The sequence below is a fragment of the Nannobrachium achirus genome (genome assembly GCF_963921795.1).
Source record: "Nannobrachium achirus genome assembly, chromosome: 9".
Taxonomy (NCBI): Eukaryota; Metazoa; Chordata; class Actinopteri; order Myctophiformes; family Myctophidae; genus Nannobrachium; species Nannobrachium achirus.
The window spans coordinates 37,844,763-37,866,969 of record NC_137818.1 but is presented as its reverse complement, the minus strand read 5'-3'; the positions used below and the strand labels follow the sequence as shown (position 1 = coordinate 37,866,969).

The following is a 22,207-nucleotide window of genomic DNA, read 5'->3' as shown; positions in this document are numbered from 1 at the left end:
CTGCTTCACATTTGATGTGATTAACATTTCTACATTCATTGACAGCAGGTGAGACAGTGAGGATGTTTCATTTTAGAGAAAGTAGGAGCAAATTAATACATTTTATTAGGCCACAAATAAAGGAAGACAGCTTGTTGACTCAACAAGAGAAGGGTATAGCTGTCGTTTGTTATGTAACAAACATTTGAAGTTCATGAGTCATCGGGGCAATCCGATAGTCAAGTCGTTAGGGATATACAGTACCACGCAGTGCAAAATACCTTCATCAGCGAGTCTCTGGTTTGATTCCTAGCTCGCCAGACCATTTGTTGTATGTCTTAAGTTTCCCCCCTTTCTCTCCACATTTCCTCTTACAGCAGTGGTTCTCAACCTGTGGGTCGGGACTGGGGGTCCCCAGATGATTAACTTAATGTGCAATGTTGTTTTCTCAGTCAACAGTAAAAACACCAACATAAAGTTTAAGTGTATGGAGGGCATATGTGCATTTCTAAAGTGACAATTTAAGGATTTTTTAATACCTCTAAAATGACAAATTAAACATTGGCAAAATTGTCAAATATTAGACAAAGAATTTGAAAATAGCCGATCTACATGCTCACAACGCCTCGCGTCAATAGAACCGTGTTAAACAAAATGTAATGCCTGAACTCTTAAGCCCTTTGCACACAGGCACGTTTAACCGCACAGATAAAACGGACAATATAATTTTTTGAAAAGAAAACAATGATTCTCTATGACCTCGTGCACACCGGCTCCGAATTAGCCGTGCGACGAGTGGCTGCGGCCGTGCGTTTTTTTCTCGATCGAAACCAGTTCGATTCGTGCGTCTTGTCGCATGCGGTAAAAAACTCATCACTCCTTTTATGACTCCTTTTTGGATCCGCAGCGCCGATTCCGCACAGCCTTGCACACCAAATCCAATGCGTTTTATTCATGCCGCAAACGAAATAAACGCAACTGTCCTGTGTGCAAAGGGCTTTAGTGCTCGTCAGGGTGGGGGGGTCCCCAGTTAAAATATGATTATTTTAGGGGTCACGGCCTGAAAAGGTTGAGAACCACTGCTTTACAGTCTCCCACTATTACAGTCAAACACTTAATGCCCCCAAAATAAGATGATATGGTGTTCCTTAGACCAGCACTGATCAGAAAACACGCAACATGTGGATCAACCGTGTTATGTGATCTTGAATATTCCTCATACATTAGCTATACAGGACATAATATAAATACAGTTCACTTGCATATCAACAAGGAGCGCTTTTTTCAGGTTTTATGCAGACTTCAGTATGCTAGATGGTCTGCATGCAGTACATATAGATACAATAAAATGAAAACATGACAACTTGATCCCATCCTACACAAGTCCTGGAATAAAATCAGGTCAGTTTCCATGGGTTGTCCTCACACATTAAGGCTTGATATTGTAAGCTTTGCTCAAGGTCACATAAATGACTGTTTCCCAAACACTGGGTCGAGACCCATTAGTGGGTGGCGGACACATTTGTATGGGTCACGAGTAAACATCCCTTATTTTCTTTTCTCCTACACTTTGTTTTGAATTATAAATCATTTAAAAACTAATTACAAACGAATTCAAAGATTTTTCTAAAGGATTTCTTGAATAAATAAATAAAATGAAAAATTCTATAAATGATAAAACTAGTGTTGAAGTAGTGAAAATACTACAGCCGATCTACAAGCTCACAACGCGTCGCATCACGTTGCTAACTCGTAGATCTGCTATTTTCAATGTCCTGGGGAAACATCACATTTCTCTTTTGGGTCTCGAGCTAAAGCGTTTGGGAACCAGTGACATAATTGATTGTTGGGTTTTAGATGGCTTCTCTTTGCCCTCAGATTTAGCTTTCCACCATTGCCTCCACGATCATCGTGGGCTCGTATGCCGTGGTGACCAGCTGCGACTGCTGCAAGACGTCTGACACCACAAGGCTCTGCACTGCCTGGACATGTCCCAGGTTCTGGGTGGGCAAAAGTTCCTCCATCACCGACACCGGGTCAACCGTGTGGATCACCACCCTGATAATGTCAGCCGGATCCAACACAGGCATGGAGCCAGGCTCTGGGTTGGATGTCTCCTGATTTGCAGGATGGTGTGTGTAGCACTCCTCTTCAGTGACCAGCAGGCTTTCAGTGGCTTCAGTGTCACTTTGTCCATTGTCCTTTTCCTCCACGATCACGTTCCTTAGCTTCCTCTGCCGTGGGTTGTAGTTCTCAGTGCGTTTGTGTATTTGACAGTGTCGCCGCAGGTGAGCCTGGAGAAGGGACAAACAGGAGTATGGGGTGGGAAGCACTTACATGTATGCTCTGTAGACTTGGTTGGACCATAAATAGTGAGAATATCGATCTATAAGCTCACAATGCGTGTGTAGATTGTCTCTTCGCTATCTTTAACATCTTTTGACAGTTTTGGGAACTTTTTGCCTATGAACTGACCAAGATAGGTTGAAAGTGTTTAAGGAGAAGAGATTTCACCGTTTACCTGTCGGGTAAACTTGTAGCCACAGTCTGCGCATTGAAACTTCCTCACCCCCTTATGCCGACGCACATGAACACGGAGCTGCTCCATGGCTGATGAAGTTACAAAACAAGAATGTTATTAACCATGGTGGTTTTGTTGAAATCAGTGTCTTCTTGATCATGATGGCAATATTGTATAAATTATATGCTGTTCCGGGACTCAAATGGTGGAATATCTGACACAGAAAACTGTTAACATCTCACTTAGTGCAGTGGTTCTCGACCAAAGTGGGTCCCCAAATTCCCCAAATTATTTTGGGGGGTCCCCAGATGATTAACTTAACGTGCAACATTGTTTTCTCTCAACAGTAAACAAACCAAAATACAGTTTAAGTGTATTGAGGGTCTCTGCACATTTCGAAAGTGACAATTTAAACACTTTTTAATACCTCCAAAATGACAAATTAAACATTGGCCAAATTGTCAAATATTAGAGGCAGATCTACGATCTACATGCTCACAATGCCTCGCGTTGCGAGGCGTAGTGAGCATATAGATCTGCTATTTTCACAATAGAACCGTGTTATACAACATGTAATGCCTCAACTTTTAGTGCTTGTCAGGGTGGGGGTCCCCAGTTAAAATATGATTATTTTGGGGGTCACGGCCTGAAAAGGTTGAGAACCACTGACTTAGTGAGAATAATCAAGTGAACCCAAACATTCATCGAAAATAGCAGTTTGGCACGTCTTACCTTTGAAGGTTTTACTACATATGTTACAACAATGCGGTCGGCCCTCCTGGTGCTTGCTGGCGATATGGCGGATCAAGGGGCCTTTCTCTGTGAAGCGCTGCTCGCAGAACTCACAGCTAAAGGGACGCTCGCCAGTATGTGTCCGATGGTGCTTGAAGAGACTGGCTGGTATCCGGAAGTGGAAAGTAGTAACAGTAAATTACATTTACTCAAATACTGACCTTAAGAATAATTTTGAGGTACTTTTACTATACTATTTCCATTTTTCAATACTTTACACTTCTACACCTGTACATCTCAGAGGCAAATATTGTACTTTTTACTCCACTACAATTATTGAAGATTTTTGTTACTAGTTACTTAAACCTACCATAACCACTTAAGCCCACTTCATACTTTGGTTATTCAGTAAGTACAAGTACTTGTAATAAGCCTTATTCACGGCCCGCCCACTCAGCAAATTTCTCAGCATCCCCCGGGTGCTGACATCAATTTAGAAGGGGAAACTATAACAGAAATAGCTGGACTTCAAGCCAACAAATCATCATTTCGAACGGTAAAGTAAATTATAATGCTTTGTGCCTTTTACTATCTTGTGTTCTTGATCATGCTAGCCATATTTTATACTTTACTATTCGGAAATTGCATTAAATTTGCGATTTCTGTGTTAACTAACTCTATAGGCTATAGTAGGATTTTCCCCTTCAAAATGTGACTTCAGCACCCGGGGGATGCTGAGTGGGTGGGCCGTGAATAAGGCTAATAGAGTATTACATTGTGGTACTGCTACTTTTACTTAAGTAAAAAATAAATTAAAAAAATCTTAAAATGTTACATACACCCTAAAATAATCTGTGTTCATTTATCCATTTGTAACTCTTGAGAGTGTACAAATGTAACCAAATAGAAAATTAAAACTATGTGTAGTTGTTTCAACCATTTATTAGTCTTCACAGGTGATGACAGATTATCAGTGGGTTACCTTGGGTCCTGAATGTTTTCCCACATAGATGGCACTGGTAGGGCCTCTCACCAGTGTGTACTCGCAGATGCATTTTCAGATTTGTCTTCTGGGTGAATGCATGGCCACAATGGATACACACAAATGGGCGTTCATTTCTGTAAAGTAGAATATGCAGTTAGTACATGAATGCCAATTCAGGCAGTTTAATCACCCCGAGTTGGTATTCACGTCAAATAATTTAGATTTTTGTTCTACTTTCTAAAATATCATTTCTGTGAGTGAAACCTGAAAGCTACAATATGTGTACCTAAAAATATACATACATACATAGCATTCTTGAAGGCACAAGGGGCTGATGCTGAAATGTCTGAGTGAGGACAAGAGAATCCTGATCCAACAGCCCACAACTCAAATACCTTTTTTGACTGTTTTGAATGTTTTCTCCACCTCCATTCTTCACCATTCTGTTAGTGTACTGTATTTTCTACTTCCAACGACCAATCTCACTTTCGTTCTATAGACCAGACCCTACTGTCATCTAATTGTAATCTACAGTAATTGAACCTAAATCCCATTACCTGTGAATGGCTTTGATGTGCATCTGCAGGCCATTTCTGCTGGAGGCTCGGTGACCACACTCCTCACACACAAATGGCTTCTCACCGCGATGCTTAGCAGCCTCATGTACACGCAACTCTGTGCGAGTTAAGAAGCACTTAGTGCACTGGGCACACTATGGACCAAAAAAATACAATTGTTATTTTATAGACACTTAAGTTTACCTTTTACATTCAAAATGAATAACAATCCTGGATCCATCCGTTTAATCCATTTAAGATTCAAATATAAAATAGAGCCCTGATTGCAGCTGACTACAAACAAAAAGGGAAAAAGAAAAACAGTACACCACTAATAAGTTGAAATTTCCTTGAAATACAGAAAACAAAAGTAAAATAAAAAATAACTTACAGCATGTGGTTTGGGAAACCCATGGATTTTGATCATGTGAAGAGTCAAATCTTTCTTCTGCATGAATTGCTCAGTACAAGATGTACACTAAAATGTATATAAATAATACAATATAAATTATTTTATTCACAACCAAACCATCTGCAGACTTGTATTTATTTAATCTTGATTGTGTTTTGTTTTGTTTGAAGCCTGTGAGTTTTACCTTATTGGGCATATCACCTGTGTGGGAAATAATGTGTAAACGTAACTCCTTTTTCTTGTTAAATGATGAGTCACAGGTTGGGCAAGAGAACAGCTGCAAGAAGGCAAATACAAAACACTGAACAAGATCTATAGTTTCAACAATCTCAGTTGACTGATGATTGAGATTGCTAATACTTACTAGTATAAGTATAAAGAAATTGCTTAAGTGGTTAATCAGTCTATCGACTCAGTCAATTATAAATACATCTATTTGTTGAGACATATTATTGCAGCCCTTAAGTGGTTAAGGTAAACCATCACCAATACAACTTAAAATGAAACTCTTCTTACTCACATTTGCTTTTGCACAGTTTCTGGACTCATGTTCTAAAAGATTCTCTTTTCTGAAGTATCTCTTTCCACACTTCATGCATGCAAAGGGCTTCTCACCTGTGTGTCGCCTACAAGCACAGCAAGAGAAACAAGTTATTCTTTCCACCACACAACTGGGAGGGGAAAAAAGGTATGTAGAATAGTAGCCTACCTGTTGTGGACTTTGAGATAGTATTTGCTACGGAATGTTTTGTCACATATGGGACAGTGGACAGAGTCCTTTTTAGGGTCGTCTTCCATTGCCTCGCCGTTCTCTTTTTGATCATTTTTACTCGAAACCTTGCGTCTTCGAATTGTTGATGCTGATGGAGCAGTGGGTTGGGAAACTGGAACATAGTCATCATCTAAGTCTTCAAAAGTGAGCCCTGTGAAATTCTCATCGTCTTCTTCCTCATTTTCATTCACTTGACATACCCCATTGTCATGTATGTCGATCTGCAACTCGGTCATCTGAAAATAACATATTTAATAATCAATACTAATATGTTATATCTGATTGCTAATGACTAACCTACATTACAAGAATGTAATTCATTATATTACTTTCGGTATAAAACTACTTCTCTTTCAAAAGATCACGTGTTTTGTTTTTTCACCTCTGTTTCAGTTGTAGGCTGGAGTGGGCTTTGAACACCATCAGAACTTTCAGTAGAAATAAGCAATCCACTCTTGCTGGCTCTATCAGGGAGTGTGGCCTCGATGAGTGGGTCCTCACCAACCAATCGCCGGGGGCCCTTGACTTTGCGCCCAGAGCGAGTGGTAGTGGCAGTGACTGTGCCAGTATCGAGGCTGGGCTCATCTTTATCAACTACAACTGAACTTTTCTCCTTCTCTGAACAATGAGCAGTTTTCACTGCTGTCGACTTCTTCGGCCTACCCCTTTTGCGCTTTATGGGCTCATCTTCCTTTGAGCATTCTGATCTGAACTGCTGACAGAGTGCAAGTGCTTGTGGTACACACAAGCTGACAGCTGCATGCTGCACCCTGTCCAGGTTGACAGGATCCAGCCTCAACTCTCCAGTGTAGACAAAGTTCAAAAGCAGTTCGAGACCATCATCGGGGCATTCTTGTAGGGAGACCTCCGTGCATGTCTGGCCTGGGGTAATGGACTCTTCTTGGAACCTTTCACTGAAACAGGCCAGGATGTTGCGATGGGCCATGTAGACCACCCCATCACCCACATTCAACATAGCATCACAAAACCGCCCTACCGATCTCTGCTGGTTTAGAGAGGCCAGCACATGTAATGCATGATCGCCTCCTTGTGGATGCATATCGCACTGTAGTGGAGACTGGTGATGCTACTCGGGACACCAGGGTATATGACCACTTCATCAGGAATGTCTGAAAAATAAAACGATAACAACACTTCAGCAACTATAATGATGGCAGTACAAAAAGAAAACTGCTCTTATCAATACATGACCCCAGTTCACATTTATAACATTATAACAACGTTATAACATAACGGACATAAAGTGGAATATTTTATCTTTTGAATGTTTATTGTACTTTATATTTATTTAACTATTTCCAGCATTTCCACTTATATTTATGTATGAATGTTTTAACTAAAATCCCACCATACGTATCACCCATAGAGTTATAATAAGAAGGTATCACCTCAGTACTTAGTTATAAAGGAAGTTGCTTAAAACGCGTTCTAAACATGCCTATTTGTATTTGTTTAGAACGATTGCTTCAAATTGTAGCAAACCCCTTGCTACGTACGCCTCGACGTTTACTACACAACACACATTTAAAGACGCTCCCTTAGCTCTGCATGCACCAGAGAGCCGCATAATTTCTGACACCCACGTTTCGCAGCATGATTTAAAATGTATTATTCAGTCCCAGTTGTAGGGAAGACGCATTGTTTTCGATTACCTTACAATAAAGCGTAGAAAACAGTAGCTAGGCTACATGCACCTTGTTTCACAGACACACGCAGGCCTCCGCAAAGTGCAGGAGGAAAAGGATGTGACGCTGTTTGGCACTCGAACTCCGCGAAAATCATCAATCGTCCATCATGGAACTACACGGATAACTGAGGTATTCATCTGCAATTCAATTAAATATGTCCACAAATGCAGCATTATGCCCCCCATTTAATGTATGTTTATTCATTATTAGTGTAAATTGGCGGAGATACTAAGACAATATGGAATAACGGTATAGTTCACCGACTTCACTCCGTGTAACAAATAGTCGACCAACTCTGGACACAACAGCGTTCTGTTTTTGGCTCATACGACACACATGTATGTTAGCATGTTTAGCGCCGCCGGGGCTGTAAACGTTGTCATACATACGTGCAGTAGGTGCGTTTATATAAAGAGTAGTATTCCGTTAGTAAATACACCAAAGTGAAACGTCGCCTTATTTCCACATAGGGGGTAAGTGGCTTCTATCTTGGCTGAATACAAGGTTAGTACCAAGTTAGCTTAGCTAGCCTCAGATAACGTGAGCTAACAATGTTGTAACGGTAACATGAACAACGTTTACGTTAGTTCAGAGACAAATGAGATGATTGCACTTTTACGATGACTAATAAACTGGCCCTCAAAGCTCAAACGTGTCAAGGTCGGACCCCCAAATTAATTAGCCTGCGGACCCCCATTTGATAAGAGATGCCAGGGACCCCATAAGAGAAGATTTTTTTATGGCTCTGCCAGTGATTCTTAACCATTTAAATTTCTAGGACTCCCAGTTTGACATGCATTATTATAGACTACGGACCCCCTAGCTCTGGTCCAGAGCGTGCATCAGACGCTCTGGACCAGAGCTACGGACCCCCATTTAATGGTATATAGGCCTATTACACTGGGGACCCCTGGGTGTCCCCGGTCCCCACTTTGAGAACCATTTAACTAATTCATATTTGTGGTTAAACTCTTAGGTGGCCTGCTAATATGGACGGTTTATTAATTTCACAAGTCAGGCTACAGTACTAACTTCACTCCCATCACACCCTGTGTTGTTACGTTTGACTTGTGCAAGCAAGCATCAATGAATCAATGAATCGTCTATGCAGGAGAAGAAAGATTCTGATGATGATGATCTCTTGTTTTGCTTGTCTCTCATCCCAGGGCTTCCCCGTTTGCACAGGAATCATGAAGGCAAACAAATACGTGCAAGCCAAGGGCTCTGCAAAGTCCATGAAGTGGAAGGATGCAAAAGGCTGCAGGCTGAAGGTTAACTCGTCTGATGGCGCTTCATTGGCCCAGAATCCCCAGTTGGCACAGAAGCATCAAACCGCTGTGAGGAAGAAAAACAAAGTCAAGAGACTTAAGATGGAGCCCAAGCATGTTTCTGTCTCTAAGAATAACTCTGATACGCAGTCGAGACTTCAGAAGTCCTATGCTCATACCAATGGCGGCTCCACGGTTACAATGGACAGGGAAGCGGAGGAGTCCCAGGACTGGAATGCCTATGCCCAGTACGTTCTTGGAAATGAAGCACAGGCCTCGAATAGCGTGCCGAATTTTGGCCTGGGTAGATTGGAGACCAGAGAGTCTTTCGTTCACTGTGCAGAGAGAAATGATCACGAAAACCATGTAGTGCTCGTCATGCAGAAGGGTCAGGTAATCTTCTCAGCCGAAGACGTGAATTCAACTGTTTGAGATGTTTGGATATATATCTGGTTCTATAGATAATGCAGTGCAGACATGTTTATCTAACAAGTACGTTTTGTGTTTGTATCTCTTGCAGACCTTGTGTTTCCGTGGAAAGTGCCTTTTGAGCTGCCTGTATGGTCGTGTGGAGGTAATGGGATTTACCATTGAGGAGGGCCAGCAGTCGTACCCACTGTTCTCTCCTGCTTCCCATTGCCCGTTGACCATCACAGCCCTGGGGGCCTCTGATGACATCAGAGATGAAGGAATGGGGGCTGCTGAAATCCTCCACAAGTTTCTTACTTTAGGTACCCACTAGTCATATTGTAGCTGTCAACCACTTATGCCCTGTTTTAAACGTTTTGAAAATAGTTGATCTGTTTGATAGAGTTTGCACTAAAGCCTTTTCATCCTTCTCTTGACACCCTTTATATCTGCTACCTCTTCTCCAGCACAAATAAATAAGTTGGTGAAAAGGATAAGTAGGGAATCATCTGTGGTTCTTCTGGAGCCTATGGAGACGCCCCTTACGCGGTTCCTCTCAAGCTTCACAGAGCTCAGTGAATTATTCAGTCCTCCAGCGGTGAGTTGACTTTACATCTTGACTCTGGCCAACAGATTAATTTTGATTTTAAACAGACTTTTTATAGATAATCAAGCTTGAGATTCAGGCTCAACAGTATCCATTGTCTTCTTCCTGATTTGTAGGCTGAGCTCATGTCAGCTGTGCTGGACACGCCACTCAACGGCTTGGGTGTTGTTCCATTGGTCAACACCGTACCAGGCCTCGTTGTGTCACAGAGCTGCAGAGATGCTCTCAATACAGTGGTCAGCGCCTGCAGAGGTAGTACTCTTAATAAGAACATAAGTTTATATGACATTACGTTTGAAATCCCAGATCTAAAGGGGAGCTTTTCATATTTATCAGACATTAACAAATGCCTTTCTATTTAATATACTTGTAAAAACTAATTGGTGTTCTCCATTTCTATAGATTTATAAAAACTAGTGACCTTTAAGCTTAGAAATTTAGTCGAGATGTGTCATTCACAGGTGAGATGGATGGCTCTGCGGTGATCCTTGTCTGTGGAAGCAAGAATGTAGGGAAGTCCACGTTCAACCGCATCCTCATCAATACTTTATTAAATCAGTAAGTTATCCTTCCAACAACACTTCCAACAACAACACAAAAGATTGCTTTGGTACTTGGAACAGTCTGAGGCTTTCTGTAGTAAAATAATCTTGTGTGTGTTTGTGCGTGCGTGCGTGTGTGTGTGTGTGTGTGTGTGTGTGTGTAGCACCACTTGTGTAGATTATTTGGAAGGCGACTTGGGTCAAACGGAATTCACCCCCTCTGGCTGTCTCTCCATGTCTACTGTTCGAGAACCACTTCTGGGTATGTTTAAAATGTCATTACTTTATATCAATCATGTACTGTATGGATTGAATACACTGATTCATTTGTTTTTGTAATTGGGACATTTAATGAAAGGGATATTTCACTTTCAAACATGTTTGGGGTTACTTTAATGTCTACTCTGGCTTTTGTGAAGAATACAAGAACGGTCGCCCCAGGTCTAATCCGGCGACCTAGGAATGGTCGCCACTAGCTATTCCTAAAAGTAACCTCAGTAAACCTATGCTTAAACCTAATTTCAGTAAAACTATGCCTAAACCTCGTCATTTTTATCAGACACGGACCCTATCTCTATAAACTCATTGTAACTTCAAACTCGATTTGAAACATTTTAGATTAATTGAAAACACCTGTCCTTGGTTCTGGTGACTGATATTGGCCTTCTAATATGTTTGGTAGAATGAAAAGAATAAAATAAATGAAAGAAGTAATTGAAAAAAAGAAGAAAAAACAGCCACTTTCATATTAGATGAACTATCAGTCATCAAAACCAAGGACAGGTGTTTTGATGAATCTATCATGGTTAAAATGGAGTTTGAAGTTGGGTTTGGATAGGAAGGGGGTGTGTCCGATAAAATGAATACCAAATATTCTACTATATATCAAGAAACGTAAAAACTGTCTGGGGTGGTCACAAAAGCCACAGTAGATGTTAAAATGACCCCATACATGTTTGAAGTGAAATATCCCTTGAACCCAAAAAAACTGTCATTTTAGATTTTTGCATTGGCTATTAAAAAATCAAACCTCGGTTCGAAGTGGAGCGGTGAATTTGAGCAGCTGTACCCTATGTGAGTGAGTGAGTGAGTGTAAACTGTGCCTGTGAGTGAGTGGTGAGTGTGCCTGGCCTGCACAAAACAGCGCACCTCCTTTAACTAGTGTGTTGTGTGTGGCCACTCAAGGTATTGCCCAGGCTACGGACAGGGCCAGCCAGCCAGCCAGCCAGCCAGCCACATACCCACGGATATACCTGTTCATTGGGAGCGCTTTCACCGCTCCAAAAATCACACTCGTGTGAACTGAGCGGGGGGGGGGGGGGGGGGGGGGGGGGGTGCGTGTGTGTGTGTGTGTGTGTGTGTGTGTGTGTGTGTGTTGCAGTTGATGCACAGGCCAGGCTAGACTCAACAGCACCTCTCTGGTCACCCAGGGTACTACTCAGGCTACATACACCAGAGGCTACAGACACACAGACACACACACACACACACACGGACGGATACACACACGGCCACGCTATGGAGACGGTGTGACCACCGCTCAAAAATAGCAGATAACAGATGGTGTGAGAACCGATGATTTAGAATGCATTCCGAGAATCTGCCTCAAGGTCTTAATGGTTTAGGGTTCTTCTCCCTGCCTTCAGGTCCTCCTTTCAGTCACCAGCGCACACCGGAGCACATGATTTATTATGGTCAGACGTCATGTGAGACGGACCTGGACCGCTACATGGAGATCCTCAAGTCCTTGTGGCATCGTCGACCACAGAGCAGGGAGACCACTGTCATCATCAACACCATGGGCTGGGTCAAAGGTCAGCGTTCAGCAAATTAGAATTTGAAATTGAATGGAGCCTCCAAGACTGCAGCTAAATACAACTCGAGCATAAAAGTATGATCCGTATGTGATCTAAATATGGTTCATACATGGTTACTTGCCATTTGTTGACACCGAAACTGCCACGCAACCAAGTGTAAATCAGACTTAACCGTTTGTGTGTTTTGGCCGTTTGCAGGTTTTGGATTCAAGTTGCTAGTGGACATGCTACGCTTCTTCCCTGTCTCACACGTAGTGCAGCTTGGTCACAGCGGGGTTTCCCAGTGTCCTGTTGTCACTCCAGAGTTTCTGAGGACAGCTCATGGGTGGCAGACGCACCCCCCTGCACAGACCGCTCTGGACGAGTTCACAGAGAGTCACAGTCCACCTAAAAGTTATGTCCACATCACTGTACAGTCAGAGTTTGAAGGTGTATCACGCCAGGGAACAGGGTAAGTACACCTCTACTCTGTTCTATGTTGGCAGCATACTTTTAAATGGTTCAGATCTTTCACCAGCTGACATAACTTTCTCTTTGGGTAGTGCTAGATCTCAGGAAGTGTGTAGGCAGAGAATGCTCAACCTTGATTGCTTACCAGAATTTAACCCCACTACTAACATTGCCTAAACTGTAACAATTCATCAAAGCCATGCCTAACCTTATCAATATGCCTAAGTTTAATTAATGAAATCCATGTCTAAATAATAGTATAAACTATATTTGATTGGTTGGGGCAGTGTCTTATAGTTTTTTCATTCCTGCTTTTGGAATCTAGAACTATCCTATTTGGTGCCATACCGCTATAGGTCAGTAATTTCTATATGTGAACACTAGAATTCCGTATGTCATCATAATGAATTTGTCTTCTATCAGTTGAAATGTAAAATGTGTTTTAATTTAATAATAATAATAATGAATTGCATTTTTTATAGCGCTTTTCCAAGTGCTCAAAGCGCTTTAATGGTTCATTCATTCATACATTGGGAAGTGAAGTTAATCTTTTCATCTTTCTATTGGTATCAATATCTAAATCCAATCAGGATTTTCTTAATGTAAAACTAAATATGCACCAACCAATTAAATAAATTGTGACAAATATTGTGTCAAATCTACCTTCAACACAAATAAGATTCATTATGCTACACCAGAGGGTGCTGCTGTATACTGTTATAGCAGTGATCTACCAAATAGAAACATGGCAGCTGTGTTACAATTTCATTTCACAACTAAACTGTACATTTAATTATCTTTCTGAAAACATTTGAGGCGAGCAATGCAGAATGGGTGACATCTTACTTGTTTTTTCATAGTTTTTAACATAGCTGTGAGACACGCAGCTCTGCGATCAATGTCAATGTCACCCCGGTGCCCCCGTACAAGTGCTGGGATTTTTACCACAGGCCCTTTCTTGCTCAGGAGAAAATGTATTTTGACTTCAAGGCAGTACCACTTGTCTAGTAGTGATGATTTCTTGATAGAAGAGTGGGGAGACCAACTAACCACCGCAATTGTGTTATACTTGTCAAAATAAGTTTGTTCACTAAAAGAGTTATATTGGAGACGATTTAGTTAAGTCATTAAAGGAACGTGAACACAAACATGTGTGCATGCATGCCTAAACTGATGTTTATTGATTTTGACAGGAAACACCAGCGCAATATTGAGCAAAGAGAACTATCACTGCTGGCCTACCTCAGTCAGCTGCAGTCTCCTGATCCCAGTCCCATTAGACCTCTGCACTGCCTTATTCCCTACCAGGTACATAAGAAAGCCCTTTTCAGGCAATTGATTATTCTTTTCTCTTTTTTTTTTCTTCTTTTTTTTTTACAAGGTTTATTTTCAGTTTTCAATTAATCGACTTTTACTTAGAAAAAAAAAAAAAAAGATAAATAGTAGATAGCCCTAATCAAAGGTTAATCGTGTTTCACAGTAAAAATATATTTTTCCTATTCCTATAGGTTCCCCATTCAGCAGTGGCTATAGGTGTGACCCATTGTGAGGTGGCACCCAATCACATGCTTTATGCTGCCAATGCCAGTTTGGTGGGGTTGTGCTGTCTGGGAGAGAAGGTAACCAGTAGAGGAGGCCCAGCCCTGCTGTCCCAGACACCTGTCTGTCCATGCGTGGGCTTAGGTATGTATACCGTCTCAGTTTAATCTAAGACTGATAAGATGTGCAGAGTGGCAGCCCAAATCATTTTTTTGGCCTATCCACATTGGATTGAGATTGATTGGTTTTATCAACAGGAGATGAAGAAGAAAAAAAACGTCAAAAACTGATTTTTGAGAATCACATATGCAACAAAATGACTGGGCAAAGTGTGGGTATACCTTCCACACTAGGGGGTAGGGTAAGGGTGAGATACCTGAGGAATCCAGGTACTACAGTACTAGATAATACAAAACAATATAAATACAACTATTACAAAATGAAAATAAAACACCAAGATTTACAAGGAAACCATGTCTGGTCTGATCAGATCTGCTCACTTGCATGTATAACAGTGTGAACATTACAGTCGGTCCTAAAGAGTTATTGTAGGTATGACATGTGAGCGGAGTGGAGCGGCAACGAAAGCCGCTCCGCGCTCCAGAGGGCTCTTGTCCCGCTCAATCATCACTCTGGTCGGCCACCGGGCCGCTCCGCTCCCCGCCGCTCCGTCGCTCACCTTGATTTTCGCATTTCTCGCTCCACGCTCCGCTCAGGGTCGTCAATCAGAGTCAGCAGCCAAAATAAAAAAAGTAGTTTGCTTTGCTACCATATCCGAAACACTTTCACAAATGCCTGTGGTAACGTGAGCCTCGTCTTGATGGAGAGCTGCCTTCAATGTTACAAAATACGCCATCTAAGGCATTGTATTTTTTAATAAGACGGGCAATATTAAATCCAGTTGGTTATTGATTAATCACCACAACCGAGAGAGGGAGGCAACTTGTGGCGTGTGTTTTTCATTCAGCCAAATCAGTCTCACTTGCATTTCAAATCGTATCCTTCTTTGACTGGCTGGTGATATATAACTTAACTGACACAAGGTAGGATATTTATTATAAGCATAGCCTACGTGTGTGGATGATATAGATACATTTGACTTGAGTGATATCGTGATAAAGGTAATTCTCTGTCTGTTCTCCTCTCCGCGGTGCCGACATGGCTGCACTGCCACTACTGCATCGATCGGCACTGTTTTGTTGGAAACATGCGGTGTGCGGCCCCAACAGGGTCGGCCAGGAGCGAAGGAGGTCGGCACTCCACGGAGTGGAGGAAAATCCTCGCTCCAAAGCCGCTCAGACTCAGACCCATTTGAAAAGTCGCTTGCTCACGTCAAAAACGGCCCGCTCCGCTCCGCTCACATGCTCTGGTATGACTTCTGAGAAACAAATCGGATTGACCTCCAGTCTGAACAAAGTCAATAATAAAGCAGTGGGCAACCACCATTTCTAGATCTACTAGAGACTTGTTCTGTGCTTGAGTTATTCTATTTAGCAGTCTATAATAAGACAAATGGTGGTTTTCACTGTCTACCAGCCTTAGAAAACGGCTAAGTGATCATGTGCCGGAAAAAGGTTGCACACCCTTGTTATGTACTGTAGGTAGTTTTAGCACACTACACAGTAAAATTGTCATTGTTCATTTAACTATAAAGAGAGTATTTAGTTTGTGTTTTTTCTTTTCCAGGCGTTCTTCGAGGCATTGACATGACACGAGGATTGTATTACCTGCTGACCCCTGTGGATCCCACTGTCCTTCGCGAGGTCAACTGTCTCCTCCTTGGAGCCGTCTCGTTACCTTCCTGTATCCTTAAAACACAGGTCAGATTATGTTTGTCTTTCAGTAGAGAAAACCATGACGTTTTCTATCAAAATAATATTCTATGATATACAGCCAAAAATCATGATATTTATTCATCACATATATACTGTAAAAACATTAAGCTAGGATGGGACATGATGCTAAAGCGAATGGGTTGTTTAAAAACAAACTGAGCGACCAGTAAACCTCTCCTGTGAGCAGAGGACAAATGTGTGAGATGCAGGAGAACCATGACCTGCTCCCACAACACATGGGGATAGATTGTTAATGTATGTATGTTAGTTGTTAATGTATGTAGTATGTATGTTAGTTGCCTATCTACAAATTCTAGTTTAAATCTTTAATAGTCGCGCTATGTCATAAAAGCAGTTTGTTTCTGTTCATTTCAAGGGGTGTCACCTGTGTGACTAGCCCATGCCCAGCGAGAACCATCTATTGAGCTCTTTGCCTGGGCAAAGCAGCCTGGTCTGACTCACACAGAGCACTTCAGCCCCAGAGCTGCAAATTACTTTGGCGATCTTTTTAATCTTAATAAATAAGCGTGAACAAGAATACTTTATTGCGCCGTTATAAACACAGTATCACCACCAATTAAAAGTGCCGAAATGTATTAATCACAAAGCTTGTGGGCCATTTAATTAAAGTCATTGGAGAAAATTAATTCACAAATAAATGTATATTAATTAAACTATATTAACGTATCTCTTAGCAAAATGAAGCCGGTCGATTTGATATATGGCCCAAGTGCATGCCACCAAAAAATGTTGGAGGAGTAGCGCGGCAAAAAAAAAGTTGTCATTGGGGACGATGGAAGATGGAATGAAGTCGGACAAGTACTATAGTCTGGTTGGCCTACAGGGGCAACCACACAAAAAAATCAAACCAAGTTTGAAGTGTGTGTGTGTGTGTGTGTGTGTGTGTGTGTGTGTGTGTGTGTGTGTGTGTGTGTGTGTGTGTGTGTGTGTGTGTGTGTGTGTGTGTGTGTGTGTGTGTGTGTGTGTGTGTGTGTGTGTGTGTGTGTGTGTGTGTGTGTGTGTGTGTGTGACGCAACAGTGCCACTTGGTCAGCAGCTCATGCTACGGACTAACATAGCCATGGACAAAGTCACTCTGAGGAGACTTGTGACCACTGCTCAAAAAAACAATTAAAAACGGTACACATAGGACAAGCGACTTAAAAGACACACTCAAGGAGTGAGCCTTCGGTGGATGTGAAGAGTTTGTTTTCTCCCTGAGTGGAGAAATGGGGACGAGAGGGGTTTGATGTTTACATAGATTTTATATATATGGAGACAGGAAATTAAAAGAATATATGAATTAAATGCAAATATTTCAGTTGACCCCAAATTAAATGTACGCCCCCAAGAGCAAGATCCATCATAGATAAATGTTAAATACCATGACGGCTAGCTAAAAAAAACTTTTTGGAGCAGATGCTGCAGATCTCAAGTGAAGCACAAGAAAAAATTATCAAAAAAGTAAACATTGCTTTTGATGTCATGGAATTAAAGTTTTACTATTGCCAGAGGAAATGCATAAATGTTTGTCCAAAGCTTTCTCTTCCAATTGCTTACTTACTTTCTCTGTCTTTGTTTCAGCCGGGTTTTGAGGGAGAGATGCCCTATGTCACTAAAGACTACACTTTCGATGTCACAGGGGCAGGAAAACTTCGCATCTTCAAGGGATCTGCATCTGCAAGATCTAGTCAAATGGTGACAAAATGACATTTTTATTCCACACGGGGACAATTATTTTTGTTCTGAAACCCTTCTTGTTTACTTGCTTGCTACACCAAGCCAGGATTGGCTTTTGAATGTGCAGGGCCGATGCTGAGGGTTTGCATTCAGTGGGACTGTGTAGCGAATACAACAAAGACTGCTGGAGATGGTCATTGTGGTGACAAGTGGAATGGCAATCCATGTCAATTATATTTGGATGACTTCAGACGGGCCATGTCCAACCCTCACCTGAGTACAGTTTTGCTGGTGGTGTGAGTCAAACATCTATGTCATAGACAGTGATATAAACTTCCAGTTTTAAGTTCTTGTTTGGTGTCTGTTCCTGCTAGGTGACATTCCAAAGCTGAGACTGAATATATCTTGTCATTTAACATTAAACAAAAAATAACTTTTGTCCATACTTTGTGATTATTGTTGTCAATTGTCAACACACTGTTCTGCTTGGCGACGACCAGTGTGAGTGGACAAACTTGAGGTATTTGTAGGGCTACACAGAGCCTCTGTTTTTGTTAATACTTTGCTTTAGATGTCCGTACTGTATTGAAATGGCACAATTTTGATTTTTTTTCTTCTTACCTTTCCATGACCCTTGATCATACATGTAATGTACAACTAATTTACTCTTTCAGCTATAATCCTGTTCTTTTTGACTTGAATGGGATTTAAGAGTACAGACTACATGCCACCTTTGCATTTCATTTTCTGTTTTATTCTTTTGTTGGCAAATGGAAAAAATAATGTATTTTTATTTTATTTTTTCCTATATTTCCGCTTAGGGGCAGTGTTGGTAAAGGGACTTGATTTGTACACAATCATATTCATAAATGAATATAATCATACATCTCAAGACTGCTGTGGTACTCTACTAAACATTGAAAAGTTTTAAACATGCATTCTCTCCCAACTAAGTGGGCCATTTTGACTCATTGACTGCCAAGGCACGAGTTTCACGAGTTATTACAGTACTCCCAGGCTGCCACAGCCCGAGTTTCCCGAGTTGGAAGCCATTTTGAAAAAAAAAAATTTTTTTTCAAAAATTTTTTTTATAAAAAAATTTCTAAAAATGCCTCAAATGTATTAGGCATGATCGCAATTGCGAAATTGCATGTTTAGCCCCATAACAAACACATCTTTCAAAATGTCAAAAATGGCTGTTTTGTCTGACTTTGAAGGCTTGTATCTCATGAATGCCTGAACGGATTTCCAAGCGGATTTTTTTGTTTGAAAGCTGTTAAAAAGTACTACACATATGGTGCATGATCTAGGCATGGGCGTGCCGTGCACGATCCGTGCACTAAAAATTGATCCGTGCACTAGAAATTTGGAAGGTGGCAGTGTTTGTTTTGTCTGACTTTGAAGGCTTCTATCTCATGAATGCCTGAACGGATTTCCAAGCGGATTTTTTTGTTTGAAAGCTGTTAAAAAGTACTACACATATGATGCATATATGGTGCATGGGCGTGCACGATCCGTGCACTAAAAATTGATCCGTGCACTAGAAATCTAGGATAGTGGCAGTCTGGTACTTGGGGGCCATCTTGAAATGGCATTCAATGAGTTAACATAACCCAGTTTGTCCCCTTGTCTTGCTTTGTTTCCCATTCCTTTGTTGGACGTGAGAGCATACAAATCAATTATACAAACAAGTAGAGCTGCATTGTGCCGATGTCTCTATTTTTGCTTTGTCAGTACAGACCTTTCCCCTAGAGCTCATGCAACCCCAAAAAAATATCCCATGTAGACGGTTCAACCTGAAAGTGGGTCAGGAAAAACATTTTATGAATCTGTTATTTGTTGAATAATAGTTTATTTGGAACCTTGGGTATTGAAAAAAGAACTAAACAGACTACTGTTGGGGATAATATTCAAACCTTTTGTCACTTGTGTGAACAACAATGGTGTGGAAAACAACGATTTTCCCTGTCACTGTTGCAGAAAATCATCCTCACAGCATGATGCTGCTACTGTATTTGACTTTGACGTTATTAATGAAGTGACGCTCGGTGCCTGGATCCTCCATACTCGCCTTTGGGAATTTTTTTTGCCAAATAGTTGCATTTCATTTTCAGGCCTTTTCATAGAAGAGTTTTGTCCAGGTGCCTTTTGGCAAACTCCCAGTGTGCTGTTGTGTGCCTTTTAGTGAGGAATGGCTTCCGTCTCTGCCATAAAGGATTGATGGAGTGCTGCACCGATGGTTGTCCTTTTCTGTAAAGGCTTGCCCAATCGCCAATCTCCACAAAGAGACTTTGGACATCATTCATAGGGACCATTGGGTTCTTAGTTTATCTAATAGATTACTCGGTTCTAGAAAGACCTTTGGTGCACTACTTCCTAACTTCTTCCATCAGTCAAATATGGATTCTAGTCAAGTTGTAGAAGTATCTCAAGGACCATTGATATGCCAGAGCTCAACTGAGTGCCATAACAAACATGTATACTTTTGTAAATGTTATATTTCATTTTTTTAGTTTTAATAAATGTATAAAACAATCTTATAGAATTCATGGTAACACTTTCTATGAAGCCCACATTTATATAACTACTCAAACACACATAATGCTTTATGAAGCACTATATTAACAGTCATACAACATTATAATGACACTTATGATTGTAATTATAATATGACTTAAGTCCAAATGTTCAAATGTGGGCTTCAGAAAGTGTTACCGAATTCATCTTATTAAATATCCTTAACCAAGTTCAGCCTATTTGTAGGCCTACTCCTAAATCAGAGCTAGTGTTAAGTAAATATATTATCCGTAAATGTATTATTCAAATAATCAAATTAAATTTTGGTGTACAATACACACCATTCATGTGTTTGATAAAGTATTAACTTAGGCTAACATCCAGCACAATTCGTCTGTCTGTCTGTCTGTCTGTCTGTCTGTCTGTCTGTCTGCCTGTCAGTCTGAGCACTACACAAGGCTACACAAATTGCATGGGAAAGTCACGTTTAGTTTTGGATGGTGTGACATCGAGGACTTATGCGAAACTTAATGTACAAAAGGTTTGTTTCCACAACCAAGAGACAACCTGTCATTAATAAATGCATGCAAATAACGTCTGCAGCGCCTCTAGCTGCAACACTGTGGAATGAAACTTGCTACTGAAAGCCTTTGTAGACTCGTCAGGTTGTCTGAATGAATGGAACAGACAACAGAGCGGGTGGTTGAACAACTTGACCAAAGAGTCACCACCACCGATGGAGAGACAACAAGACCAACTTCAATACCATAACACACGCTGCTGCTAGCCTGCTACTGGGGATTCCACATGCCATCCAGCCGTCTGGAGATCATACAGAAGTCTGTTTTCTCACACTGATCAACAATGGAACGCTGACGTAGGCTACGTTAAGCTTTAGACCTTTTTTTGTTTGTTTTTCGGAGGACGTCGAGGAGATTTCGTGCGTACAGCCGCCAGCAACAGGTCATTTGGTTATTGTATAGTATTCAGCCTGTCTTTTCAGAGCTTCCAGTGTACACTGTACACATTTCACCCAGAAATCAAGAAAAGGGCGCCCGTTTGGAAGACTATTTTTGATGGGAGACTGCATTCACACAGTGATGTAGCTCCAGGCTTTGTATTCGCCACAGATCCTGTTTTAAGAGTGGTTTGAAATGAGCATAGACGAAGAGGGTACAATTAGAGAATGGCATGCTGAGAGGACAGATATATCATTTGAATCGACATTAAAGCCTGCCACCCATACAGACCTGTTAACAGCGCCTGGGAATTCTCCGAAGAAGAATTCTTGCACGCATTGATGGTTCCAAACAAGTGGACCATGAATTCTGTTCTGCACAAGTCACCACCAAGGAGTTGGCTTGGACTCAGATTACGACTCAGTGAGTACAAATGTTAAAACCTCTATAGGCTATTGTGTAAAGTAACTAAGTACATTACTTAATAACTGTACAAATGAGGTATTTTGTAGCCTACTTTACTTGAATATTTTCAATACTTTTACCTCTACTCTAGGCCTACTCCACTACATCTCAGAGTCAAATGTTGTAATTTTACTCCACTACAATTATTTGATAACATTATTTGGTTTTACTAAACTATAAACATACATTAGCCACCTACGTCAGCCCTATATATGATTTAGCTATTTTCAAAATATGTATTTTATACTTTATTTGAAAACTTGTGAAACAGGACAATTTTGCATAATGAAGAGTAGGCACTTTGTTCTTAATTGATACTTGATACCAATACTTTTGTACTTACTCAAGTAATTACTTATAACAGAGTATTTCTATGTTGCAGTATTGATACTTTTACTTTAAGACATTTTAGTACCTTTTCCACCACTGGTTGTGTGTTTCTGTTCTGTTCATG

The 22,207-nt window shown here is 41.0% G+C and overlaps 2 protein-coding genes across 3 annotated transcripts; one reads left to right on the top strand and one right to left on the bottom strand.

The window, feature by feature from the left end:
- Nucleotides 1-50: 50 nt before the first annotated feature.
- Nucleotides 51-7,780, bottom strand: zbtb48 (zinc finger and BTB domain containing 48). Its single transcript, XM_080734216.1, has 11 exons — nt 7,674-7,780; nt 6,341-7,088; nt 5,896-6,194; nt 5,707-5,812; nt 5,371-5,463; nt 5,166-5,252; nt 4,775-4,929; nt 4,215-4,351; nt 3,233-3,397; nt 2,501-2,589; nt 51-2,273 (listed from the first exon to the last, which is right to left on the bottom strand). The coding sequence occupies exons 2-11, from the start codon at nt 7,016-7,018 to the stop codon at nt 1,860-1,862; spliced, it is 2,223 nt and encodes a 740-aa protein (XP_080590342.1). The 5' UTR covers nt 7,019-7,088; nt 7,674-7,780; the 3' UTR covers nt 51-1,859.
- nol9 (nucleolar protein 9) lies at nt 7,766-19,031 on the top strand. Of its 2 annotated transcripts, none has more exons than XM_080734218.1 (13): nt 7,766-7,796; nt 8,834-9,328; nt 9,456-9,666; nt 9,811-9,941; nt 10,067-10,202; nt 10,412-10,508; nt 10,657-10,754; nt 12,139-12,306; nt 12,508-12,760; nt 13,953-14,067; nt 14,268-14,442; nt 15,985-16,118; nt 17,717-19,031. In XM_080734218.1, exons 2-13 carry the CDS (start codon nt 8,858-8,860, stop codon nt 17,840-17,842), a joined length of 2,115 nt encoding a protein of 704 aa, XP_080590344.1. In that variant the 5' UTR covers nt 7,766-7,796; nt 8,834-8,857; the 3' UTR covers nt 17,843-19,031. The 2 variants fall into 2 exon arrangements, with proteins under 2 accessions (XP_080590344.1, XP_080590343.1); XM_080734217.1 differs by lacking the exon at nt 7,766-7,796 and adding an exon at nt 7,869-8,140.
- Nucleotides 19,032-22,207: the final 3,176 nt, after the last annotated feature.

What these genes read in the sequence shown, in the direction of transcription:
- nol9 (XM_080734218.1), top strand. Translation starts at nt 8,858, where the DNA reads ATGAAGGCAAACAAATACGTGCAAGCCAAGGGCTCTGCAAAGTCCATG. An exon ending in GTATCACGCCAGGGAACAGG is followed by an intron (nt 12,761 to 13,952) that starts GTAAGTACACCT and finishes TGATTTTGACAG; the next exon opens with GAAACACCAGCGCAATATTG. An exon ending in CCTGTATCCTTAAAACACAG is followed by an intron (nt 16,119 to 17,716) that starts GTCAGATTATGT and finishes TCTTTGTTTCAG; the next exon opens with CCGGGTTTTGAGGGAGAGAT.
- zbtb48 (XM_080734216.1), bottom strand. Translation starts at nt 7,018, where the DNA reads ATGCATCCACAAGGAGGCGATCATGCATTACATGTGCTGGCCTCTCTA. An exon ending in GAAACTGTGCAAAAGCAAAT is followed by an intron (nt 5,464 to 5,706) that starts GTGAGTAAGAAG and finishes GCCTTCTTGCAG; the next exon opens with CTGTTCTCTTGCCCAACCTG. An exon ending in ATGTAGTAAAACCTTCAAAG is followed by an intron (nt 2,590 to 3,232) that starts GTAAGACGTGCC and finishes TAACTTCATCAG; the next exon opens with CCATGGAGCAGCTCCGTGTT.